The 26444-nt window shown below is 31.1% G+C and overlaps 1 protein-coding gene across 1 annotated transcript in view; it reads right to left on the reverse strand.

Annotated features, from left to right (window-relative positions):
• The window catches only part of LOC111046085 (very-long-chain 3-oxoacyl-CoA reductase), a 28419-nt gene that overhangs the window by 923 nt on the left and 1052 nt on the right, over positions 1 to 26444 (reverse strand). Inside the window, exons 2-5 of the mRNA XM_022331576.2 lie at positions 10881 to 10927; positions 8418 to 8493; positions 4618 to 4955; positions 1323 to 1538 (exon numbers count right to left, since the gene is read on the reverse strand). Coding sequence (XP_022187268.1) covers positions 1323 to 1538; positions 4618 to 4955; positions 8418 to 8493; positions 10881 to 10927 — 677 coding nt within the window. The remainder of the gene's footprint in view (positions 1 to 1322; positions 1539 to 4617; positions 4956 to 8417; positions 8494 to 10880; positions 10928 to 26444) is intronic.

The raw sequence follows: 26444 nt of genomic DNA on the forward strand, positions 1-26444 counted from the left end.
ATCAAGCACTGTGAAAATATTATTAAATCCAAAATACTATTCAATATCATCATTATATATAGAAGGCTCTGTAAAGCTGATGTTATACTGAAATAAAACCACAAATTTTCTCTCTATAAATAGTTTCAATAAAACAAATTGAGTTTCTAGGTAACATATCGTGTTTCTATTTCCATAATTATATGGAAAAAATTCTACAACTTCTCTGATAACAGTGTTCAATCTATTGATGACATGATGGATAAATATTGTTACTTCATTTATTCACGCATACAAAATGTCTGTAATATAGGCCCACTTTTATTCATAGTTTTTTACACAAATAATGTATTTTTCATGCAACTTCAGTATACACAATACGTCTCAATATTATTTAACTGAAACGATTTTCAAGAAAACCTAACAAAATTTATTTCAAATAATTATTTTAGTACCACAATACTGATTGTATTGTGAAGTGGGCTTTCTCAATATAATCAAGTAATAGGTAGACTATCTCTCCCAAAATCCTACTAGTAATTGCAAGTCTACTATTTGAATAAACTGATTTCTAGAAAGGTTTATCTCAAATAAATATTATTATTATTATCATTATTATTATTATTATTATTATTATCATTATTTATTTATTTACAATGCAAATGACACTAATGTAATAACATTGAAATATAAAATAATAAGGTAGTCCTTGTGCTATTTTTCTTCCAAATTTATAGGTGACATAGTCCAAGATAAGGTTAGAATTTCACATGTACAATTTTTATGAAATTTTGGTCCAAAATAAAAATTAAAATTATAAATTTTGAATTTAGATGGCTTGAATTGATAAATTAATTAGAAATATTCCACTCGATTACCACTTTTAAAGAATAATATTGAGTTATTTAAAAAAAATTGGAACTATTCAAGAACACACAAACTCTGAGTAGCACTCATTTGTATTGTGAAATCCGCTTTTAAAAGGTAGAAAAGTTCCAAAATATTCACTTTACATCTATTCAATAAATAAATAGTCTTATTTGAAAAAAATACTTACAGTAAAAATTCAAAGTAAACCCAAATATCCATACTGATGAAATGTTTGAATACAATTTTTTAATACAGTACCTACATTACGATATTTATACCGTTTACCATGAATCTATATTTCTTCATCAATTATTAAAATATTAATCTATTTATTATTCATTCATTTATTAATATAATTCATTTTGTACTGTTCTACCATGTATTTATATATTTCGTCATTAATTATTATATTAATTTATGTATTTATTTATTCATTTAGCCTATTAATATATTTATTTTGTAAAATACATTACCAATAACGAGTGAGGGAAGTATCCTGTTGTCAATCCTTCAATTCCAACAGTTTTCAGGGCCTTCTTGACGTAAGTCTTAGGGGTGGGAGCCATCCATGAAGCTTTCCTGATTTTGCTCATCTTGGTGGCAACATATCCAGGAGTCAGGCACTGCACGGTGATTCCGTATTTCTTGTATTCAGTGGCCAAATCTGTACTGAACTTTGACACAAATATCTGAAAGAAATAAGTGTACAGTCAGCCAATGATGCCACAAATCCAATATGAAATGAGAAAATTGAATATCAAGTACCGTAAAATGAAAAATATGTCTGTTGTATATGAAAAATATCTCATCAGATTCCTAGAGACTGATTGAAATATGACCACTTTGGTTCTGAGAAAATTCTTTTTTCAAAGTTGCATATTTTTTATAAATTCTACACAACTTTGTACAAATTGAAACACAATAAAAGCTATCAAGTACTATCTTAATTTTATCACAACACAACTTGTTTAAACTCTTCATGAGCCATTTTCAAGTGTAAAGACTACAAATTTTCGGAATTTATGAATTCTACTTGAGTGTATAATGTTTATAACAATTAGATAATTATAATTTTTATACGTTGATTTTTTACTCATTTCATGAGCTTGGGATTCCCAAAATCTTTCGCCAGCTAAGGACTCAGGTGTCAATAATTGGTCTAACTATCAGGCCGTAACTGCCTCAGCTGATACATCTATCAAATTAATAAAACAATATAAAAAGCTTGAAGCACCCTTTATTTAAAAAAAAACTTTAAAATAGTTCAACAACTAGTAATTAAAAAAGTGTTTTTATCTATCAAACTATTTACTGTCACAAAACATGAACATTTTTAAAACAACGGCGATGTCATATAGGTAACTGGTAATTACAAAATTATTAATGTATTCACTCTGTCACCCTCTATTTGTTTCCACCTCTGTTCCTCCTTCATTCCACTCACGAACATGTGTGAATTCCATAACACTATGTTTCTCTAGTGTTTTTCATCAATCAATTGTTTGTTCTGTCAATCATAAACGCAATCTTAAACTAAATTAAATTCTGAGGTGGAAACTTTTCAATTGTATTCAGTACTTCAAGAGTGGCATTTTTTTACTATGAACAGAGATTTTGTTGAATTTCTCCATATTAAAAAATTGTCCCTAAAAAATGTCACTATTAAGGTGAAATAAAAACGATGTTGTCAGTTTCACATAATTTGAGCCAAACCTAAGTTTCAGTGCACCAAGGTATCATCTTCAGTGGTCTTTTTGGTTGGACTGAGTCTATTTCTACTGACCCTAACCAAAAGGACCACTGAAGATGATACCTTAGTGCATTGAAACTTAAGTTTGGCTCAAATAAATTATGTGGAACTGACAACATCGTTTTTATTTCACCTTAGTAGTGACACTTTTTATTATACGATATGTTTTATCATGATTACAACTCATTTCTATCAGTTATTCAATATAAACCGATTGCATGTGAACTATGATATTCTATTAGAAATATAAATTTTAGTTTCACAATTGATGCAACAGAATAGATAACTCTAGAACACAAGAAACATGTAACATTATTTTTTTCATATAATTTAGTGCATATGCACTAAAATGAATTTGTGTAAACGGGCTAATCTCTTCTGTACATTTGATGAGCCAACATCTGGCTCTTGATTGAAGAAGTTTTAGCCAACATCTATGGCTTAAACTTGATAATAAGACAGTTTTCAACATTTGGATAGTGGAAGGAAAGCCCTAATATTATTGGACTGCGTTTCAAGATCTGAGGTATAAGGATACGAGTTTACTCAGCCGTCTCTATAAAAATAATATAAATACTGTACTGAAAAAAACACGCTCATTTTTTATCTAGTTCAAGTAAGTGGATTAAAATTTGATTTTTAGATGATATTAATATCTTTCCTTGTACAAATATTTTGGCTGTTATCTTCTTTCTTTAGGGCTACTTTTGAATACAAATAATAATATAAATGAGAGTACCCTTTTTAAATTATTTCGTCACATTTTCAAGTCAAATGAAAATGGCATTAGTAGTCGAAACATGTCGTGACGAAATAATTTAAAATGGGTACTCAGATTTATATTTTTGGCTGTTATATATATGCTTGTTTGGAAATATATAAACTTGTTCTCAATTTGGATTTAAATATTAGAGATATCATTTCTCTAGTAATAGTCCACATTCTCTTATGCGTGTTAAAATAGACAGAGTGAATCATATGTATGGGAACCCTTTAATAAGTTGGAGACTGTTGAAGATATATATATTACTGTAACATTTAGGATAAGTTATTGGTCAAATACCCTACCTTTTGACGTACAACTAAATTTCAACCCCTCATAAGAGTTTGTACCTAACTCGAATATTTTAAATGTAAACACACATTTTGTGGTACATCATTTTCAAGGCCTTTTTAAAACCAAAAAGATGGCATCGATAAAAATGTTCTATGATACTTGCATCCAAAATGGCGGCTGATTGAAGTTTTAGTTTTTAAGGAAATGAGGGGTTGTAACTAAAATATTTTGAATTTAAACACACATTGTGTGACACATCATTTTAAAGGCATTTTCAAAACGAGAGAGATTACATCAATAAAGATGATGTTCTGTGATACTTTAATCAAAAATGACAGGTGATTGAACTTTATCAATTATTTCTTTAAAAACTAAAACTTCAATCAGCCGCCATTTTTTATAGAACATTAAGCCGTTCTCGGACTTTTCACCCACTCTGTATAATGGTAGCTCATTTAACACATTATAATCATATGAGAATCAAATAAGAACATCATATTTTTTAACATAGAACATTTTTATTGATGTCATATTTCTTGTTTTGAAAAGGCCTTTGAAATTATGTATCACACAATGGATGTTTACATTCAAAATATTTTAGTTATAACCCCTTACTTCCTTTAAAAGTAAAACTTCAATCATCCACCATTTTGGATACAAGTATCATAGAACATTTTAATTGTTGTTATCTTTCTTTTTTTGAAAATCTTTTTAAAATAATGTGCCACACAATGGGTGTTTACATTGAAAATATTCGAGTTACAACCCCTAAGTCACCCCCTTATGAGGGGTTGAAATTGAGTTGTACGTCTAAAGGTAGAGTATTTGACCAATAACTTATTCTGATAGTTACATTATTAAATCTTAAACAGTCTCCGATTTATTGAAGGGTTCCCATACATATGATTCACTCTGTAATATTAAGATTTGATTTAAATTTGATTTAAGAGATGAATAATACCTTGGATGCAGCATAGATGGATAAAAGTGGAGATGGAATATGGCCGGCGGTTGAAGAAATGTTGATGACTACACCTCGACGATTCTCAACCATGCTTGGCATGACGATCTGGCACATAGCAAGAGTGGTGTTAATGTTGACTTGGATGATGTCATTGTACACCTTGTCGCGGTCAGGAAGGTTGAGGAAATGCTCGGGATGAGGGTAACTCAGTCCAACGTTGTTCACAAGAACTCCAATGTCAAGTCCAAATAATTGCTTTTCTATGTTCGAGAATACTGAGTTTCCTTCAGTGAAGTCTGCTTCTACGACTTTGGTGTTGACCTTGTATTTTTCTCCTGTGAATTAATTGAAACAATAAAATGAGAAGCGCACATGATATAGTTAGGAAGTGTGTGAAATGATAGTGAGTGTATATGATTCTAATGTGTTAAATGAGCTACCATTATACAGGGTGGGTGAAAAGTCCGAGAGATCGGCTCAATATCTCATACACAAATGTTATTTGACGGTGAATGTGATTGGGGATCCTACTCAAATTGAAAATACTACTTTACTATGACTTTAAAAATATGGTCCACCATCTTGGATCCGCCATATTGGATACAACTTTATTTTTTTAAATGGGAAGGTTGTCATGCGATACATGATTTCGATACGAAATTTCAAGAAAAAATGGTTGGTAAAAACCGCACATCGATATCTCAAACCATTCAGAAGATTATTAATCAATACCACTTATGTATTTCATTTCTGATATGCATGATATTGATTTAATAATGTGAATATCTTCTGAACGGCCTGAGATATCGATAAGCGGCTTATGCCATTCATTTTTTCTTGAAATTTCGTATCGAAATCATGTATCGCATGACAAACTTTTTATTTGAAAAAATAGAGTTTCATTCAATATGGCGGATCCAAGATGGTGGACCATATTTTTAAAGTCATAGTAAAGTAGTATTTTCAATTTGAGTAGGATCCCTGATCACACCCACCATCAAATTACATTTGTGTATGAGATATGGAGCCGTTCTCGGACTTTTTTCTCTCCTTTCTGCTTTGAATAGTATTGATTAATAATGTGAATATCTTCTGAACGGTTTGAGATATCGATATGCGGTCTTCGCCACTCTTTTCTTCTTGAAATTTCGTATCGAAATCATGTATCGCATGACCACTTTCCTATTTAAAAAAATAAAGTTGCATCCAATATGGCGGACCAGATTTTTGAAGTCATAGTAAAGTAGTATTTTCAATTTGAGTAGGATCCCCAATCACACCCACCGTCCTCGGACTTTCCACCCACTCTGTATATAATTAATACAGTATCCCATTACTCGTTCAGGACATAAAATAAATTAAAATATAACTCTATTGCAGCCATATCTGGGGTCATCAGATAAAATACAAGAGTCAAATATATACAACATAATACATGATACAAAATACAATTATATCAGTAAGTTACACTATCAGTACCTATAATAATATGTCACCTGATTTCCAACTTATAACCCAATATTCCTACCTAATGTATAAAAATCGTCAATCTTGTTTAAAGGGTTAGCTGCTAAGAAGCATTTGATATAATTTTTAAAAGTTCCATTCTTCCATTCTCCATATTCCTTGTTCAGGAAGTGAATTAAACAATTGTATGGAAAAAATATGTTTTTTGGGTACTAGAATAGGTATATCGATAAGTAGTCAAATTACCCCTATTTCTAGTGTAATGGCTATGAACTACCCCCTGTTCCACAAACTTCTCCAAATTCTCCTCAACATAAATTAGGCTCTGTTGAACAAATATTGAAGGTAGAGTCGATATTCCCAGAAGTTTAAAATGCTCTTCACACTGTGCTCGCTTAGAAAGCCCACAAATCAGTCTGATAGCCTTTCTCTGTATTCTAAAAGTCTACTACTGTGAGCTCTGGGACCCCAAAGTATGGTGCCATATGACAAATGAGAATGGATATGAGCATAATAAATCACTTTTAAAACATCAAAACTGACAAATGACCTCAGTTTTCTAATTAAGAAGACTCGTCTCTAATTTCCCCATTTTCAATAATAGACTAAACTGTGACTGGAAAACCCAAAAAAGTTTCAAAATTGCTTCGAGATAACGATTTTAGATTTTCCTATAAGTGTTTAACTTATTTGAGCTCTAATGACTGCTTGTAATGGTATATTGGAATGTATATTTCTCATGAATACAATAAGACTTAAATTAGAAGTTTGTAACTTGTCTAATTTAAAGAGGTATTTGACAAGAAACAATGTATTTTAGTGGGAGGAGTGCTAACTCGATCATTTGAATTATTATAAACTTGTATATTTTATATTATAGACCGTTCAGGAATTTCACTGTTGTAAAGTGTATGAGCTTCCAGTCAAATAATTATGATTTTTAGTAATTCTACACACAGAATTTTCAGTCATTCAATAAGGCATGTAGGGTTTAAGATACACCCAAGCTCAAAAATTAGAATTAAAAAATATTAAGATGAGCAAAAATGGTGAATTTGATGTATCACTAAAATCAAACTATGACCACAGATTAGTCGAATATATTTAGTTTGAATAGTAGGACTTGAATGGCTCAAAGTCCTCTTTAATTAATAAAATATTCTATTTTATAAGTTTGTGCACATTTTAGAATATTAGATGAATGAACACTCTACTTTTATAATTTAATTCTCTACACTTGGATTAAAAGCATAGGTTTGACTGAGAATAATATGTACTTCTATATTCTACTGCTTTCAATTGTTCAATTGTACTGCTTTCAAATTTCAATTCACTGCAATTACAACAGGTGTTGATTCGCAAGCACTATAGAAAAATTGCAACATAAAGAATATTAGGCTATACAAGAATATTGTATATTGAATTATTATGACTTTTTTAAGTAATATCACAATTGGAAAATTACAGAAGGAAATCTATTTATAAATTGAAGTAATGTATCAAATTATTGTAGATGGATAAATGCCCTTTTATTTGCACATTATAGCATTAAAAGTGATATGGGTGAAGTTGAGGTAATAAGATCCCCCTCTTACACTTGACCCACAAAATTGTATTGAGAATTATTGTATAGACTAAAAGCCGTATTCAATAACGAATAAGACGGTATGGTAATACAGTTGCTGCACTGCGACTAATTTCATTAAATATTTTTCAATCGAGTGAGAATCTAAATAGACAGTGGTTGACCTAAATTGGTTTTCATTGAAATTTGACGCTGAAGAACATAATATTTGAAATGGTCTTCCTGTTAATTTAAAACTAAAACTGAAAGCTGCAAACTGAGAAAAACAACCTAAATGATGCATTGAGATAAATTAATGATATATGTCATTACTAGAAATGGAAGGCGCTGAAAATATGATATATTGATAATATATATTTTACAAAAATACTTTTATAATTATATTTTTGTTGGATAAGAAAATAATAGATTCGACTGTATATTCAATCAATCCTGTTTTTGACGACTGGAAAAATCCTAAACCTTGTAGAAATATTTTTGTCTCTTGATTTGTTTTATTGAATTCGATGATTGATTCAACAATGTTCCAACATTGTTTTCAATAATAATTGTCATTGATTCATTTTTTCCAATGATTGATTTGAATGAATGATTCAAGTTTGTATGTTTTGACGAGAGTAGTTCAGGCAGAAATAGAGATTTCACATTATTGATGTAATGAGCTAATCAAATACCGTACCAAACTTGTTGATAAATTAAATGATTAATTCATAATTGGAAAATAAATAAATATGAATAAACTCGCCTATTTCAGCAGCCAATGTGTCCAGTTTGCTCTTCGTTCTACTAATTAGAACAACATCGATTCCTTGACTAGCCAGCTGGAACAGGAAAGAAAATAGAATTAGTGAATTTTCTAATATCAAATTGAAAATAACAGATAACAGATAATCGTACAAAAACAGATACAAGTGAATTATCAGGAGATGAAATTGGACAAAACATTGATAAAAGCAGTCTGCACTCTGCAGTATAGTAAGAATTTGTAATGTATTTATGGAGGAAGTTTGGGACGAAAATTGATTTTGAAAATATAAGCAAATACTGAATGATTTGTCTGGCTTAGGACTGATGTTCAGTTTTTAGGTCCCACCTGATTAATTTCAGGGCCTCTGATGTGACTTGACGACTGTCTATAGAGTTATCACAGTTATTCACAGGTTTGGTCTGGCATGAAACATGAGATCCTGTGAAAACTGCGTTTTACATCAAACGACTGATTTGAGGATAAGACTATAAGACTCAGTAATATGTTTTATTATCCATTCTTCAAATTGATAATATTTTCCATTTCTCTGATGGATTGAAACACCATGGTGATTTCATTTTCTTTCATTTTTCTTTCCAGTTTTGAATTGCCTACATTGACAATATCAACTTTCATGTACTTATTTGCTATTGAAAACTATAGCATAAAATTGAATTTCTTATTCTTAAATGGCCAAACAGCCGTAATATCAGTACTAAAAGGATATTTCTCCACTCAATATTTAGATTGGTATTTATTGCAATATTATTGAAATAAATATAATAATATTATATTATAGTATAAATAGTATATTATACTATAGTAATATTATATTATAGTATTTATTGCAATATTATTAAAATAAATATAATAATATTATATTATATTATATTTATTTTAATAATACTGCAATAAATAGCAATTAATTTTAGAATAACTTCTATTTAGATTGAATAACTCAAACAAACTTTCGGTTGGTAAGCATCAACAGAATAATTTCTATGACTATATTCATTCATTTCAATCAGTAATAACCTTCTATTCTTATTAAAACTGGGAATTATTTTCCTTCCAGATTTTAATTAAGCCCAATCGTGCTCTCAATAATTACAGCCAACCAGTTTTTCCTCTCTGAAAATAAGTTCCACAGGTATTTTGTATTTTACTAACCTTGGAGTATTTTTATTTTTTTGCTGGATGATGCCCACATGAGAGTTTGCTTGTGCGTGGATAGTAGACTTAGATAATAAAACCATGCTTCTGTCAAAATTCTTCCTTTCAAATATTTTTGTACCCCAGAGAATAAAGTAAAGTTATAGAGAAGATTTCAGAGTGATAGAACTGGTTTTTAGCAGCGTTTTCAGGTTTTATGAATGTGTAAACTGTTGCAACAGAATGTTTTATCATCAATCCATTCAAATTTAAAATGTTTGTCTTATTCTAATTTATATTTCCAGATTGTGATTTGGTGTAGAAATTTAAATGAACATAACCTATGTATAATATTTGGAAAATAATTTGAAACTAAATTAGGAAATTGAAGAAGTTTTGGGCAATAGCCTGTTTTTTTCTTTTCCGATCGTTGTATTGCTTGTGGTAACCTAATAAATAAATAAATAAAAAATTAATCCACAATAGAACACCATACTGTTGCTTTATTTTTCCAAGCATAAATTATGGACTTAATATCACATATCTACTATAGCATCTGCTATAATTTATTTTATGCTGAAGAACTGTTCATATAGTTGAACGTTCTACTCGATTTGGCTACAAATATATGAAAATTTCCCCTATTGCATTGAGTAACTCATACACAGCATAATAATAAATTATGCTTCGAACACTAGTGACCATCGCTGTATTGTGTCAATATTAATAACTAGATAAGTGAGATTGAATAATATTAATTTTTTTTGTTTCACTTTATGAAGTTTTGCTCCGTGTGACTGCAAGAACTTGGGTTGTTTAATAATCATATCAAAATATCATATTTATATCAATGTTTTGGAACAAGACAAGGGATATGTATATCCAGATATACCCTTCATTATTTTCGATCTTGTCAACTATAATTTAATAGTAAAACAGAACTTAAAGCCTGAAAAACTTCTGCTACTCAAAACATTTTTCAACTTCATCTTGATAGGCCGTTCCTGTGTTCATAAGAGTTCTTGTCTCATCTATATATCAGTACAGAGACTAATTTAAATCAGGAAAAATCCAATCGCATTTATCGATCTATTTATTTTATTCAATGGAACGTAAGTTGCATCACATACTCATTATGCACTAGTATTTGAGAATAGAGAGCAATGCATTAATACAGAGGAAAGAGAGATAGTTGAGGGTTGGCCTTGCTTTTATTCTCCCAATGATTTTAAAAATAATGTGCTTGTAAATATGAATCAATGAATAGAATAAGTCAAGTTTAGATAAGAAAATTATTTGAATTATTACCTCTTCTGCGAATGCTTTTCCGAGACCATCAGTGCAGCCGGTGATTACTGTAATAGAAGAAATTTTCCAATTAATGACTGAGAATACAGTATAAGTTTAAAAATAATAAGAGAGATTAAATCACAAGAATTATCAATCTACCCCTCTAATCATCAACTCATAATCAAGATCAATGCATCAATCAATATTTTGTACCGTATTCTTGTAGATAAAAAAATTGCTTTTCTGGAAAGTTCAGGCTATATTTCAAATTCATTTTAAAGAAGTTCTAAGGTTTTTAAAAATATTATCAAGTAACGATTCATATAAAGTGCTTCATCTTCACAATAATTTTCCATCACCATCAAAACTCCTAAGTAAGGTACTGTAGTTTTATCATTTGGTGATAATATTTCCATCGTATTTTTATGAGTTTAATCAGTTGTAGAGGCGATTATAATTTCTTCAAATAGTAGGAATGAATAATCTTTTAGCCTTTGACCTATACGCGTTCATTTCACTGATAGTTCTGAATCATTCTTGTAATACGTTATTCTATCGCCAGTCAAAAAGCTGATTCAAATTTCAAATAGAATTTATATCATCAAATTGAAAACAATACTATGTATGAATCATGAGAAATATTATGATTAATTTGTAGTTCTAAAATCTACTCCATCTCTACTAGCAGTGGACGAATAAGAGCACAACTTCTGTATAATATCAAACTTAGACTTGAATTTCATATACGCATAGGCATAGGGGTCTACATACGGGTGTCAATTCCTCTTTCTAATATTGTTACAAGAATTTAAGAAACGACTGTTATCTAGTTTCAATCTATATATAGAAGTGACCAACCCTCCCTCAAGCTGAATGGACCCACCACCCCAAATTCAGCATTCAGACCCAAAAAGAGCACCCCTGTTATAACTATACTATCTTGTATGAATTTTGTAATATTATGTAATATTATACTTATTAATATTCTTATGCATTTTGTAAATTACATGTACTGTAGGCTACTCTTATTTTTTCTAGTAACCTGCTTAATTGATTGTAAATTGTAGTGAAGACTGTTTTGGGCTCAATGCCTGTAGTCTTCCTTGTTTTGAAATAAAGAAATGAATGAATAAATAGATAAAATTGATTGATTGACCAGAGAAAATTTGACTTGTATAAAAATGTCAATAAGAATCGTGTATTTAGGTCTATTTATTCTAGAATAAATATTCATTTTGCGTTCGAGCTCTGACTGGGTATTCCAGAACTAAATTCCGCTTTGTTTACAATCCAGTAAGCTATTTGGTATGGAATAACTGTATTCTTGTATTTTCAAAGTCAAGCACGATCCTTAAAATTCAAGTTCAATACAACTTCCAACTTATTTGTAGAGTTGTTCTTCCGGAAGTATTTCCGCGTTGATCACACTATCTGGTGGTTTTTCATCATTGCATTTATTATTTTTGGTCGTCTGCGGAAAGTCGGCAAGTAGCCTTGATCGGCTTCAAGTATGGAACCTGTTTTTGACGTAAAAACTTTGTGAAGAGACTCGACCTTCGGCAACGAACATGATCTTGGATAAGCAAACTAGTTGAAGACTCGCTTGATTTTCCCATTCAATAACCTGTTTGGTTGCTTGCTATTCAACTTCCTCCAGCTTGAGCTGGGAATGGGTGGAATTTGATTGCCACGCAGCATCCACTAATACCATTAGTACTATAGATTCTTATAATTCGCATAATGCCAAATTATCAAATTACATTCTTTGAATCAAATCAATTTTTTTGTCCCAAAACATAATAAAAATGACAATCGTTATAAAATGAACATACTAAAATACAATATAAAATGTAAAATAAAATACCATTGTATAGAATTTCATATAAGTATTTATAACTGGACTATTCCAGTCAATATATACAAAAAAAGGGGATGTGCTTGCAATATAATTATATTGTAGTTCTGATTTTTTAATATATTTTTTGGATACATAAAAAAAGTTCAGAACCAATTTCTTCATGCAAAATTTCCTTGAGCTTGATACAGAGTGGCCTAAAAACCTCGTATTTTCGACCCATTTTCCAGTTTTAAGCAATTTCCTCAAAATCCAGTAATCGGACAGAAAAATTTGCTCTCGTCTTTTTTAGATTAAAAATTCTGAATAAAATCAGATCATTCGGAAATTTCTATCTCAGATTAGTACTGAGTTATGATTTTTCACAAATGAGTGAAATTAAATAAAAAAATATTAATTTTGATGAATTTTAGCTTTTGATCAACAACATCTTCCGATTGTTACCATTTAGATGTATAACTCAAAATCCCTCTGGGCGTATTTTTGTGCTCTGCAATCTGAGATCAGTTAGAGCGCTCTATCTCATATAGATTCCAGGTACACCTGACAACAATGCTCTCTGTATTGTGAAAAAACCCTATTTTTAGCTTCAACCATCATCACCTACGTCACATTGATATTTCGCACAATGATATAAGTTCATGAGATTATGTTCTATGAGAATCACCCGTTAGATCCACTTCATTTCAGTATTTCCTAGAGGAGAGGCGCGCATAAGGACACCACAAGGATCAAAATTTCAAACACTCATAGCTTTTGACACAATATGCTAGGATCTCATCGTACTACACTTCATTCTCCTCAGCTCGTCAAGGCGGTTCAAAAACATGCATCATTTTGCATATAGATTTTTAATTTACGGAGAATGGTTATAGGCCTGTTTTCGATTCTTGAAGATACCATGACGTCAAGTTTTCAATTAGACTCTGGCGAGGCATGGGTTACCTAGTGGTGATAATCAGGAGGTGGAAGGTTGGATAGAGCTTTATAGCTTTGAACTATATTAGGTAGATCATGCCCTTTTACAATTTATAATAGTACTATAATTCTATTCGATGTGATAAATTAGTTTTGTAAAAGATTATCAGTGATCTTTTACTTATAAACTATTTTATCTCTGATGGGAGCTTATGAGTTTCACTCATAAGCTTTTGACTCTCTCTCATGACTCTATTTTAACTCGTGGTACAGAAAGATAGCTCCTAAACTAATGTTAATTATTTTCCTTTTCAACAACTTAATGATAAAATTATACCCGTGACCCCTTTTGTTCTATTCATTGAATAAATTAGCGTAAGCTATATGAAATAATAATGGTAATCTTACACATGGCTCCCTAGATAATCCTAGATTAATACAGAGGTCGTTCAACTCTAATATTTACAACCTGATGGAGGAGAAAAGATCCGTCACTTCCCCAGTGATACAGCAAAACACATTGTAAATGAGAGTGAAAGTGGCGACAGGAAGGAAACATGTTTCTGTTTATGATTCTTCCAAGTAAAGAGAAGTAGCTTTGCAAATTACAGAGACTAGAGAGATTAGAGTATACCCCCTTGATAGATGCAAAATAATAAGAACAAAAACTAAATGAGAAATTAATTAATATTGAAGGCTTTGGAATATAAATGAGTCAAATGTTAAGTGTTAAATAAGTGAGTCAAGTGTTAAATGTTACAGTCTATCTATTGTCGTCTAATCTAGAGTTTATTGACATATTTTTTAATTTATTCATCTCTGCAATACCTTAAAAAATCAAATCTGAATTGAATACATATGGACTGTATAAGTATTCTATGTAACTTGATTCACTTTGAAATGCTCTTACGAGATGACAGACTGATAAAATATTAGAAAATCTTGAAGTGTTGGCTTTCATATATGATGAGTAGGCTATGTTCATATTCAATGTCTTGTATTTGTAGCAAAAATTATTGATTGTTGATGTAAAATTACAAATCTTGAAGTTGCAACTGTCATATCTGATGAATATATTGCAAATTCCTTTTCAATTTCATGTAATCTATCGTAGGCAAAAAGTAATCCTATTGAACGTATCGTATACAAAAGCCTCAAGTACTGGTACAAATAATGAGACTTGAAAAATATTACCGTTTAAATACTGTAAATGTAAATTTGCCACCTATAGAAGGCTTGGAAACTAGATCTAGATCAATACCACTTTAACATAAGTGAACCATCAATAAAGATAGTGATGGGGAGAAAAATAGAGAGGGAATCAGTGAATGAGTAAGAGAGACAAAGAGAAGAGAGCGAAGAGAAAGAGATTGATTGATTGATTGAGAGAGAGAAATACAGAGATAGAGAGATTAATTGAGTGCTCTATTTGAAGAGACAGAGAGAGAGAGAGAAAGTGTGAGGAAAGATAGAGAATTGGAAGCAAGAACGAGACCTGTGACAGAGAAATTAAAGCCAATCTTCCAGCATTTGATTAATAATTCTCAAGATTGACATTCATACTGGAAGACATGTTTGTGGTTTTAGCGATGTACATTATTTCACAAAGATTCAAATAATGCTCTACTTGGCTATGACTTCAATAGATGACTAAAAAGTTGTTCTTTCATCTATACTGCTAACAATAACTATTTCGAAAACATTGTTAGCAGCGTCGAGCTCGATTTGTTCTTTTGTATGACATATTAGAGCATAGATAATAATAATGAAGATCTCGCTCAGTTGTGGATGTTCCTGTGATATATATATATATATATATATATATATATATATATATATATATATATATAGTGTAGTGTTATAAGTTCTCATAGCCTGAAAGAGTTATACGTATAGTTATAGCACTAGCAACGTCCACACTGATGGCAAAGTAATGGTGCTTTCTCCACTTCAATCAACTCTCTCCTCCGACGCTGAGTTGCTGATTTTATTCCGTCCACTTGTCACCTTAAAAAATAGTACTTCATAGTTAGATCATTCACACATTTGCAGCTCGTTCTTATCTGCTTTTGTGTTCCATCTGTTTTAATCTCCAACTCCACTTTGTAAAGCACATTTCAGAGACTTGTAAATTTATGCTTTTGTGTTTCATCCGTTTTCAATTTATCTCCAACTCCACTTTGTAAAGCACATTTCAGAGACTTAGAATCAATAAATGATCTGTAATTCGGTTTGTATCATAAATATCTCTTTACATATTACTCCAACAAATAATCCTATCACTATAAATATTATTCATCGCACTTTCAGAACATCGTAGAACAATGCCTTTGAAACCAGTTGTGCTCACGAAAAACATCAATGCACTAAAAATATAATACTAGAGTAGTTGATGTAGCACCAATCTATTGTAAAAACACGTTGCCCTGGTTTTCTTGTTAGTATGCTAAACAATATATAAAGAGTGTAGACTATACAGAGGATAGTTTCCGGATGACTAAAGGTCAACCACTGACAATAGAGTCACATTTCATTAGTAATTCCACTCACAAGTAAGGTCAATTCAATCCTTCCGAAACGAGTCAATATTTAACCAGGGAAGAGAGTTTTTGACGAGCTCAATTTTTCTCCAATCATTCAGTTTTTTTATTGTTTATTTTAGGATGAAAATTCCTACAATGGATTCTATTTTTCTTGTAAAAGGATTATCAATGTAGACAATTTAAAACTATAGTGTGGTCCACCTTATAATGGCAGTGGATGAAGATAGAAGAATAGCGATGCCGATTCTCTGCATTAATTAATTATATTTCTACACTGTCAAAAACATAATTGTCATCGTTGTGGACCTAGAAAAGGATAGTACCACCGGCTTTGTCAAATGATAAGACAAGGATAGCAAAACCAAAGTTGATCAAATACTGTCATTATAACGTGGACCTCACTATAGAGTATATTACATTTTTGAACCAGAAAAATACATATGGAAATAAATTGGAAGTTGCATTGTTCAAATGTTAATTAATGAATAATAATTATTATTATTATTAAACGAAAATCTCAAGTAAATGCTGTAAATCACCCCGAAGACTTCTGCTACTGCAAATATTAACAACAGGGTAAACAGCTAGATGGAAATTCGATGAGCGCTACTATACAAAAATTATTTTTCAGCCCGGGAATCGAACCCGGTACCTCCTAATTGCCGGTCAGGAATGCTTACCCTTACACCAATCTGACAATCTCAGGATAGAAGAGCGGTGAAATAGCACAGTATAAAATGAGTGCTGCTAGCCTGAGATTGGATAACCGGGCTGACAAATAATTTTTGTATAGTAGCGCTCATCGAATTCCCATCAAGCTGTTTACCCTGTTGTCAATATTTGCAGTAGCAGAAGTCTTCGGGGTGATTTACAGCTTTTAATTGGGATTTTCGTTTAATAATAATTATTCATTAATAATTCGAATTTGAACAAATGCAACTTGTTACCCTGTTGTCAATATTTGCAGTAGCAGAAGTCTTCGGGGTGATTTACAGCATTTAATTAGGATTTTCGTTTGATAATAATTATTCAGAAAAATACATGTAAGTTACGATAAGTATGAATTCTATCATCCATACTTATAAAAAAATGTATATGAGTAATGTATATAAATTAATGAACCAAATGGTATATTATACCATTTCATATTTCCATATGTTACTTATAAATTTATTTATTGGATAGAGCAAACAATACAATATTCAGAAAAGAAAAAACAGGCTCTTGCCCAAAACTTCTTCAATTTACTAATTTTGTCTTACATTGTCCACATATTATGTAGGTTATGCTCATTTAAGTTTATACACTAAATCATCAATCTGAATAATACAAATCAGAATACAAAAAACAATTTTAAATTCAGATAGATTGATAATAAAACTTTCGTTAAAACATGGAACAAACTTCAGATTCACAAAATAATTCTATAAAAACATGAATTTTGAGCTCGAAAATATCACTTTCACCAAGACAACAATTCAACTTCTTGGTTCATTTATTTCAATGATTTCATCTCCATTGGAATTTTGCTGACAACGGTTACTGTAATTGGAAATCAATAATACTGTATTTTTATTCATTATTAATCCAGTTAAAAAAATCAATATTTGATTGGGCCAGCCTGTATTTTTAGCGATAATCCAAGGATGCTTTCTTGATCTTGTCAGGTGTCTCCATTTGAGATTGCCGATATAGTTGACTGTTTGAACATACATAGATAGATAAGAGATACAAGTATCTGTATTGAGGTCGGCGAACCCGTGTTGTTGTAGGAGAGATTTCGGTTGCAGCAGAGAAAGTCAAGAGAAAGATGTTATTCTTCTTTGCTCTTGCATTCCTTTTTGCCCGTTATTCGCAGCAGATAGTATTATTTCAAAATCTCTCCTTCTTCAATTTTCTTCAATAGGCTACCTCCATCAAGCCTTCATACTTCATAGTCTATCATACCTTATCTATTCTCCAAGGAATATCATTGCATAACAAATGCATCTATCATAATTAGGCGCAATTAATAATTGATACTACCACGTCCTCTCCAAGTGACACTATTAAATTTTAAATAGTGTTATTAAGTTCTAACCACAAATGAGCTGAGCATGGTTGAATGAGCAAAAGTTGAGCATGTTTGAAAGTATAGCAATTTTCTCAACACATTGAGTTACCAAATGACATATATTTCCCAATCTAGAGATGGTATTCACTCGCGCACAATTAGGTATTCTTGAATTATCTGTGTATGTAATTTTCAATGGCCGTTCCCAGCACGCTTCTTGACTGAACGTGGGTGCAAGATTTTATTTTTATGGCTCGGTAGATTTGTTGTCAAATTTGTAAATATAATAATTTATGTATTAATAATTAATTAATTATTTGTTTGGCATTGCCATTCATCCCCTCATTATCACCTGGGATTAAAATACTCGTGAAGAGTTGCCTTTGAAAAATAAATGAATGGATCATTCGGTCTTATATAAGTTACAGAGTTGGTGAGAATTATGGAAAAAATTTAATATCTTGTTACAAGGATAATTTTTGACAAGAGATTTGAAGGTTTCCTATTTGAATTGAGAAAACGACTTTTCTGTGGCTTCAAAATTTTTGTTTGCCTTATTTGATCCGCCCTGATCCACATTAATTTTATAAAATAGGGAGATGGTCATGTGGTACATGATTTCAAAACGGTAGTAAATGATCAAGATGGATTGAATGAATGAATTTTAAAAGATACTGCGTCCTGTAGTCTATAAATTATAAAAATTATGCTCACCAACTAAGACCAGTTGCTCTAAAGTTATGAACAAGGACCGAGGTTATCTTTTTCGTTAGATTTCATCACATATCAGATCAGGAATTGATTAAAAATTCCCATAGAAAAATGATAGAGAATAATTATTTTTGGTTGACTTGATCTTGTCAAACGAATTTTGTAGAATAATTGTTTAATTAGTTCACAAACATCGGATATGATTTCAATTGAAGGATTTTCAGACGCTATTGTGTGGCTGCTATGGGGAACACATAATAAATATGAGATTCTCTGGCATAACAATTGCAGTTACTCCATACGTCATCACCAAGCACTTTAATCCTCCATTGATGGTTATTATCAATGATTATTGGCGTGAGAGAAAATTATTTCAACCAAGATTATATCAACCGCCTCAGAGCGTCTGCGGAAATTATTATCAGAAAATTGAAAATCAACTGAAATGACCTTGAATGCTACTCACCTACTATGAAATGAGGTGGATTGAATTTGAAAGAAGAATCTATTCTCGTCGTATTTTCTTTAGAATGATTTTATCGACAACTCATTGTAAATATTGGGTGAGCAAACAGTACTCGATAAAGCTGGGCTATGTGAGGTTATGCTAAGAAGATATAGTGAGTGTTTGAACATTATAACTACAGTAAACACCGACGAACTTCGCTAAAACACGTTGAAAAACTCAAGGTGGAGAGATCGAATTCACTTAAATCGATTTATGACAAGCATTTAAAAAGTAACCTCATAGTTCTTTAATCATCAATAATGTGGACCTATGAGAAATATGTATGATTCATTTTCTTAAACTATAGTCACTTGAGATCAAGTAATTTGTTGTCGCTAAGCCCTCCATCCTGAACAATAAATTCATTTATCAAATGTGTTTCTTCAAGCTTATAAACTGTCCTTGATGGAATATTCTCCAATGTATGAATTTATGACATATAAATCTCAATTTTAGAAATTATAGGGACATTTTTTGTGATTTGGGGAGCTGTCGTATTTCTCAAGAAAGCTCATTTCAATTTCAAATCATTACCCAATGATTTGTTATGAATCATGATTTATTCGATTTTAAGCGTAATATTAATAAAACGAAGATCATGAACCCAACTCTAATGCTGAATCAACAAAAAACTTTAATCTTACTCAATTTCAACCAGTAATATTATCTACTGACAGGCTTATTTGAAACAATGTAATTAGGACACAAAATTACCAGAAATCATAGTTTTTTTCTGAAAACATCGCTACCACTGTAATGCAGTGATAAGATGAAATTATAATACAGTTTTTTGCACCTTTATTATTGCGCTTTCTCCTAGAGGAACGATTGTTCATTTTTGTACAAGCTTTTTGTTTGAGCCGCACAGCAATTCGTATCATAGACACTCACGATTGCAGTTTTTGTCAAATGATGTAACACAAATACAATAGGATAAATGATATAATGATGAGTTGAAATCGGGTTGACGTCTCACAAACTGATTTTCGAAACAATTTGTTCGGAATATTACAATATTTACTTTTGTAGCTCATCTCCTTCGAAATAGAATCCACTTAGAATTGATTTTTTTTTTATTAATATAATATTGCTATCTAGTCATGAGACTAATGGGCAAATTTCATCGAGCCTAACCTACTAAATAAAAATAAAATACAGTGAAACTCACAAGAATCTCTAACTGCTAATGATAATAATATTATGTACACCTTAAATAACTGTACTACAAAGCATGGTTTTATTGAAAATTGATTTTGAATAACTAAATAATAAAAGTGTGGAATATTCTACAGTGAGATTCATTTCAGAATGGTCAGTACTGGTTGAGTGGGAAGCAATAATGTTATTTATAAGAAATGATGACAGTTTGAAGTGAATCCCACGAAACATAAATAAGCACATCATCTGTTATCAAATGCTTGCTTCAGTTTTGTGTGTACTCTAATTTCAAATTCAACTGAAATTTTCTTTAACACGATAACTTATTTTATCATTATTGATTAGAATAATTGAAATATTCATAAAACTTGATGATTTCAATTTTTTGGCAATCCAATGATGTACGATAATTCAATAAACCAACTAGCTTTTAGCCTATATAAATTTGATTTTTTTTCATTCTATACAAAAAATTGTCAACTGAGAATAGAAGGACCTAGTGTTGAGCGACAATCTAATGTAACCACCTTCAATGTTAGTTGAATTGGGGTCTCAATCGCGAATAGAGTTCGTTTGGCTTCCCCAATTCTGTAAAGAATATTTAATATAGGTTTGTTCAAGTTTTTCATCCGTATATTTCCAATTCCCAACAAGGAGGAAAATATTGGTATAGCCTTTATAATGGAGAGCGAGTTGCTTACTGAAAAGAAAAACAACACTCAAAAGAAAGAGAACAAAAACACTCTAGTGACGTAAATCCTTCGCTATGAACAGCGGAGTGGGTACCAGTGAAGTGAAATAGTACATGTGAAAATTTCCTTGACCAATCGATTGAATTCGCAAAGCTATATAAAACACTTTCCAATCGGTTGGCAAGTCGCGGTTATATTTTCAAATAGAACTAACTCGTACCTAGCTATAGGATACTTAAAAGTTCAATTCAGTTTATTAGTACATTGATAACATGATAACATGAAATAGAAATAGAATACAAGAAGGATAAAAGAAGAAGAAGTAGAATGATGAGAATATAAGTTACGAATTGCGAAGCTAAATAGATATAAGGTAGAAGGGAGAAAACTGGAGAAAATTTCCCATTTATTGCATCTACTATATTTTGAAGTAGTTAAAAAATTGGTTGCTGTTTTATTTATATGTTACGTATTGCAATAATTTTGAGCCTGAGTAATATATTCACATTGTATTGGCACCATAAATTATCGTCAACTTATATTAAAACTTGTACGGTAGTTACTGCAAGAATGGAAGTGTCCAAGTTATAATTCTACACGAATTTGCAACAAACATAAAAGGGCATTGAGAGAATCATGTGCCGTATTTGTACTGTACATAAAGCAAATACGCCAACTTGAAGAATACATGAAAATGGATGAAAATCAAAGATCCAAATTTTGGTTGTACTTGGATGACTTCTTGAATTCTTCAATATGTAGAAAATGCTGTACCAAATTACATGAGTTTCTTCTCACGACTTCATGTCTTCACATCACAAAGTATTCGTTAAGAATTCACTTTTATTCATTCAGAAAAGTCACCTGCGGTCCTGGAGATCAGATTCAAGAAATTACAAAGTAATCTCGTGCGACCTTACAAAACTCCAGTTTGAGATCCAGTTATATTAGGCGGTAACTGAAAATACTTTGAACTTGAACTGTGGTTAACGAATATTCAGAACGAAGTTCAAATTAGGAGGAAGAGCCAGAGTTCAGTGTCAGTGAGTTATGAAACCGGATTGATCAGGAGTATGCTGATTAGATGTATCAAATAGGTGCTAATAGTACTTGTTCTGACTTGGATTTGATTCGAATTGAAGTATTAAATTTCCGTACCGTATGCGTAGTTTTTCTATAATATTTTACAGATACTGCATCACGGACGATTCTGTATCCAAGCTGGTCACATTTTTCCTATTCGTGAATTATATAAGAGACTAGATCATAAATCATTATACAGAGACAATGAAATAATTTATGTATGCTCATCACAGATACATTTTCGAGCCTTTTCAATTATTTTTTCAAGCTCCCAAGTTGACTAGTTTGAAGAAATTTCACACGCACCCTTTTGATCTTTTTTCAAGATATTCATAAATTAGAATGATGAGGTATTGATTGAGAAACCGTTTTGGGCTGCAGCCTGTAGCCTCAAAGTTCAATTAATTGTAGGCTAAGTCAATTAATTAATTATTTAACAAAGTCACACATAAATAAAATATATTGAGAGTAAATATCGCAAGACTACAAAGTAGTAAAGATCTGAGGCTATCAAGTCGGAACGAAATAGTGACGAAACGACCAAACGACATAACAGTGAAAGAAATGGGTAATTTAGCCTACAATTGAAAGAATACTTGCTAATTTGGGGTCGCTACTTGAATGACATATTTCCTAAACCAAGAGAAAAGATTTGGTGTATGAGTAATTAAAATAGAGGTGATATAGAGGAGATATTATGTTTTCCAATCTGTCAAAAACTATTTTCTCATGTTAGTTTTTATTTGATATGATTTGTACGAAAACAAATCCAAATATTTCGGATGATTTTTAAATCAGCTACGAACTTGGTGAAGTTATAACGTATGAATTATAAACTTCAGCTATAGGAACACTTAGTGAAATTTCATGGAAACATGAAATTGGCAGTAATCTTCATACAGTTGTATTGGAGTTTGGAGATCCCTGATCCCAGTACTTTCATTTCTCACTCCAGCACAACAAAATCGCATCTCCTTCGTTGGAATCCGTCATGAGACTGAAGTAAATACGTTTCTTCGGTATGCATGCGTACATGGCCGGATTTAGCCATTTTGTAGCCCCAGGCATGTGCACATGAAACTCGTTTCCTCGTTGTAGTATTTCCCATGTGGAAGTGAAATTGTCATCTTACATACACATTTTATTTTTATTTTTCATATCAGCTATTTCATGTAAATTCTCTAATCTTGGCAAATTTTTCATATCAGCCGTTTCAAGAACATTATTCACAATTGATTTGATAGAGTATGATAATTATCAATAAAACAATAAAATTCAGATGTTAGCCTCAAATCCACGTGGAAGAGAATACTGGGTATGAACTATACGAATTTATATTTTCTATAGTTAATTCCTTCAATTCAAAAAATAGGAGTGCCGTATTTATATAATAATGATAAGTTTCATTTTATACAGAATTGTAGAAAACTTACAAGGAGTATATTTTTAAATATGTATTCCTCATACGTTTGAGAGCCGGAATCGATCAATACAAACTTTCACTATGTGGAAACAATTAGCTTACTATAAATAGTCAATTGATTTCACCGGAGCTACTCGATTTGCAAAGTCAAAAGTGTAATCGTTTTGGTGGAGAGGATTTCATATGCTGAAATAATTGAGCTTGAGACTATATTATAATAATGTTTAATAATCCATAGTAATGAGAGTGATTTTCAGACTATAAAGTGTATTATTTAAAAGTGTATAATTTTTCACAGATGGCTAACAATTAGAATGTTCAATAGGTACTGAACGAAATAGGTTTAGAGCTTTATTAACATCAATGTACCCTCATCTCATTGTTCTTTCATAGGCAAATTAATGAATCAATTAATGAAAATTCAATGAATATTTTAAAAAAACATAATTCTAGTATTATATTCTTGCAAGAAGATAAGAAGGAGATGCATTATAAAATTTCGGAAGAGGAGTCTGCTACTGTGAAGGGAATCCCCTTCATGGCTACCATGTCATTAACGTTCGTTGCCTGGCTACCCTTCACAGAAAAAGTTTGTTATCTTGTTTATGTTAGTCAGTAATGTTCAAGTTTTTATCAAAGAAAGGTTCAATCAATTTAAACAGTAGAATTTATCATTTAATTTTAGCGTTCTCTATTCCTTACACTACTATTAAATATCAATGGGAAGGAAATAAGTACATTAGTTCCTGGACTAATCACAAACATTCATGAGAATTTATCTCCGAGAACAATGTACTTTGAAGACATTCTATTGCTAGAAAATTCGGAACCAATAAAAACATAAAAATATAATTAAAATTGAATTTGGGAAGAAATTCAAAAAGCTACTTCACTTTCAAATACCCATTCACTCAGAAATACTCCTCGATCTATTTTTTTAGAGAACCAGATATTTCTTATTAGGCCAACCATTCAAGACATTAAATGAATGAATATTGAATCAACGTAGTTACTATTTGTTTATTCGTGGATACAATATTACAAATCATAAAAAATAATATGATTGGGTAGGAACAACAGGCTTGGCCCAAAACTATTCCATTCCCAAATTTTGATAATGTTACATGTCCATAAGAATAGGTTATCTTTCCATTGTAAATAGTTCAATATTGTGGTAATATTTTATGGATTTGATATGTCGTTGCATCGACATCGAAATGGTAAATGACTGAGGCTACTTCAACCAGTTTTAAGATTCTACAGATGGAAATTACCGAGATATTGCATTTGTTCAAATGCTAATGAATTTAAAACTATTATGAAACGAAAATCCCTCTTCGGGGTGATTTACAGCATTTAATTTGGATTTTAATAATAATTATTTAAGATTCTTTTTTCACTTTTTGTATAGTTGAGAAGTTGATATTGTGGTAATTATTCATATCAAATAAAAAGACTAAGAAATTGTCAAAAACTACAGAAATCTCTTAAACCACAGAAATTTCTTAGTCTCTTTATTTATAATTCAAGATTCCATTTACAACAATATTTTAAACAAGAACTATGAATCTATATACCCTAGGTTATATTATTTCAAATTTATATGAGGCTATTCCACTGTTAATTGACTCATGTATTGAATTGACAGTGCTCAGTCGTACAGATTATTCAGTTACAAGAAAAGGCTTGTAATTGCAGCAGCCTCGTGGATACACAGCTTTTAATTATTCTGAATGAACCATCTATAATAACTGTATTTTTTCTTAATCCAAAGGTGAACACTGCGTACATAGCATTCTGCTATTATTCTTAAGAAGTAAACTCAAGTGAGCTTGGGAATTGAGAATAATGAGTTGTATAATTATGAATGGAGTAACGTTTAGGGTGGGTTTCACACCGTAGTGAAATCGATATTTTTATGAAGGTTATTTATTTATTTATTGGATAGAGCAAGCAATACAATAGTCGGAAAAAACAGGCTATTGCCCAAAACTTCTTCAATTTCCTAATTTTGTCTCAAATTAAGAAAACAATAATCTCATCAAATTTACAGTTGACAATTGAAAAATCAGGGAAACGTGTAATAATTTGCTAGGGTTGTCAATCATTCATGATGTTACATTCGTAGCTCCTACAGAGTGATTCTCTTTAAATTGTCAGCATTCCACATTATAACATCATAACGCCTCCCATTCAACCAATGCTGTCACTTGAAATGAATCTCATCATGCTCAGTATACGGATTTTTAATTATTGATTTTATTATGTATTTTGACCTAATTATGATTTTTTTTATTTATCGTAATTCTATAAAATATTTTGTGACATAGCCTTATGTACTACTGTATCGCTAGGCTAAATAAATTGATTGATTGATTGATATCTAGATAAACAATGAAACTTGGGTGGAGAAAATGTTCTGTGTTCTGACAATTTCTGAGCGAATAATAATTATTCCTTTTAATCATGTGAGTGATTCAGGATTCCAAATCCGTTCATCATGAGTCACTTATTGTGATCTATTAGAGCTACATGTTGCTAGACATCAAGTTGTCAACCATACTTTAAATAGGCGATTTTCCTGACTATTATGTTGAGGGGGGTTGATATTTGATACGAAAAAGTATTAAAATTGAAT

This window comes from Nilaparvata lugens, chromosome X (assembly GCF_014356525.2).
Source record: "Nilaparvata lugens isolate BPH chromosome X, ASM1435652v1, whole genome shotgun sequence".
In the NCBI taxonomy this organism is placed as follows: domain Eukaryota; kingdom Metazoa; phylum Arthropoda; class Insecta; order Hemiptera; family Delphacidae; genus Nilaparvata; species Nilaparvata lugens.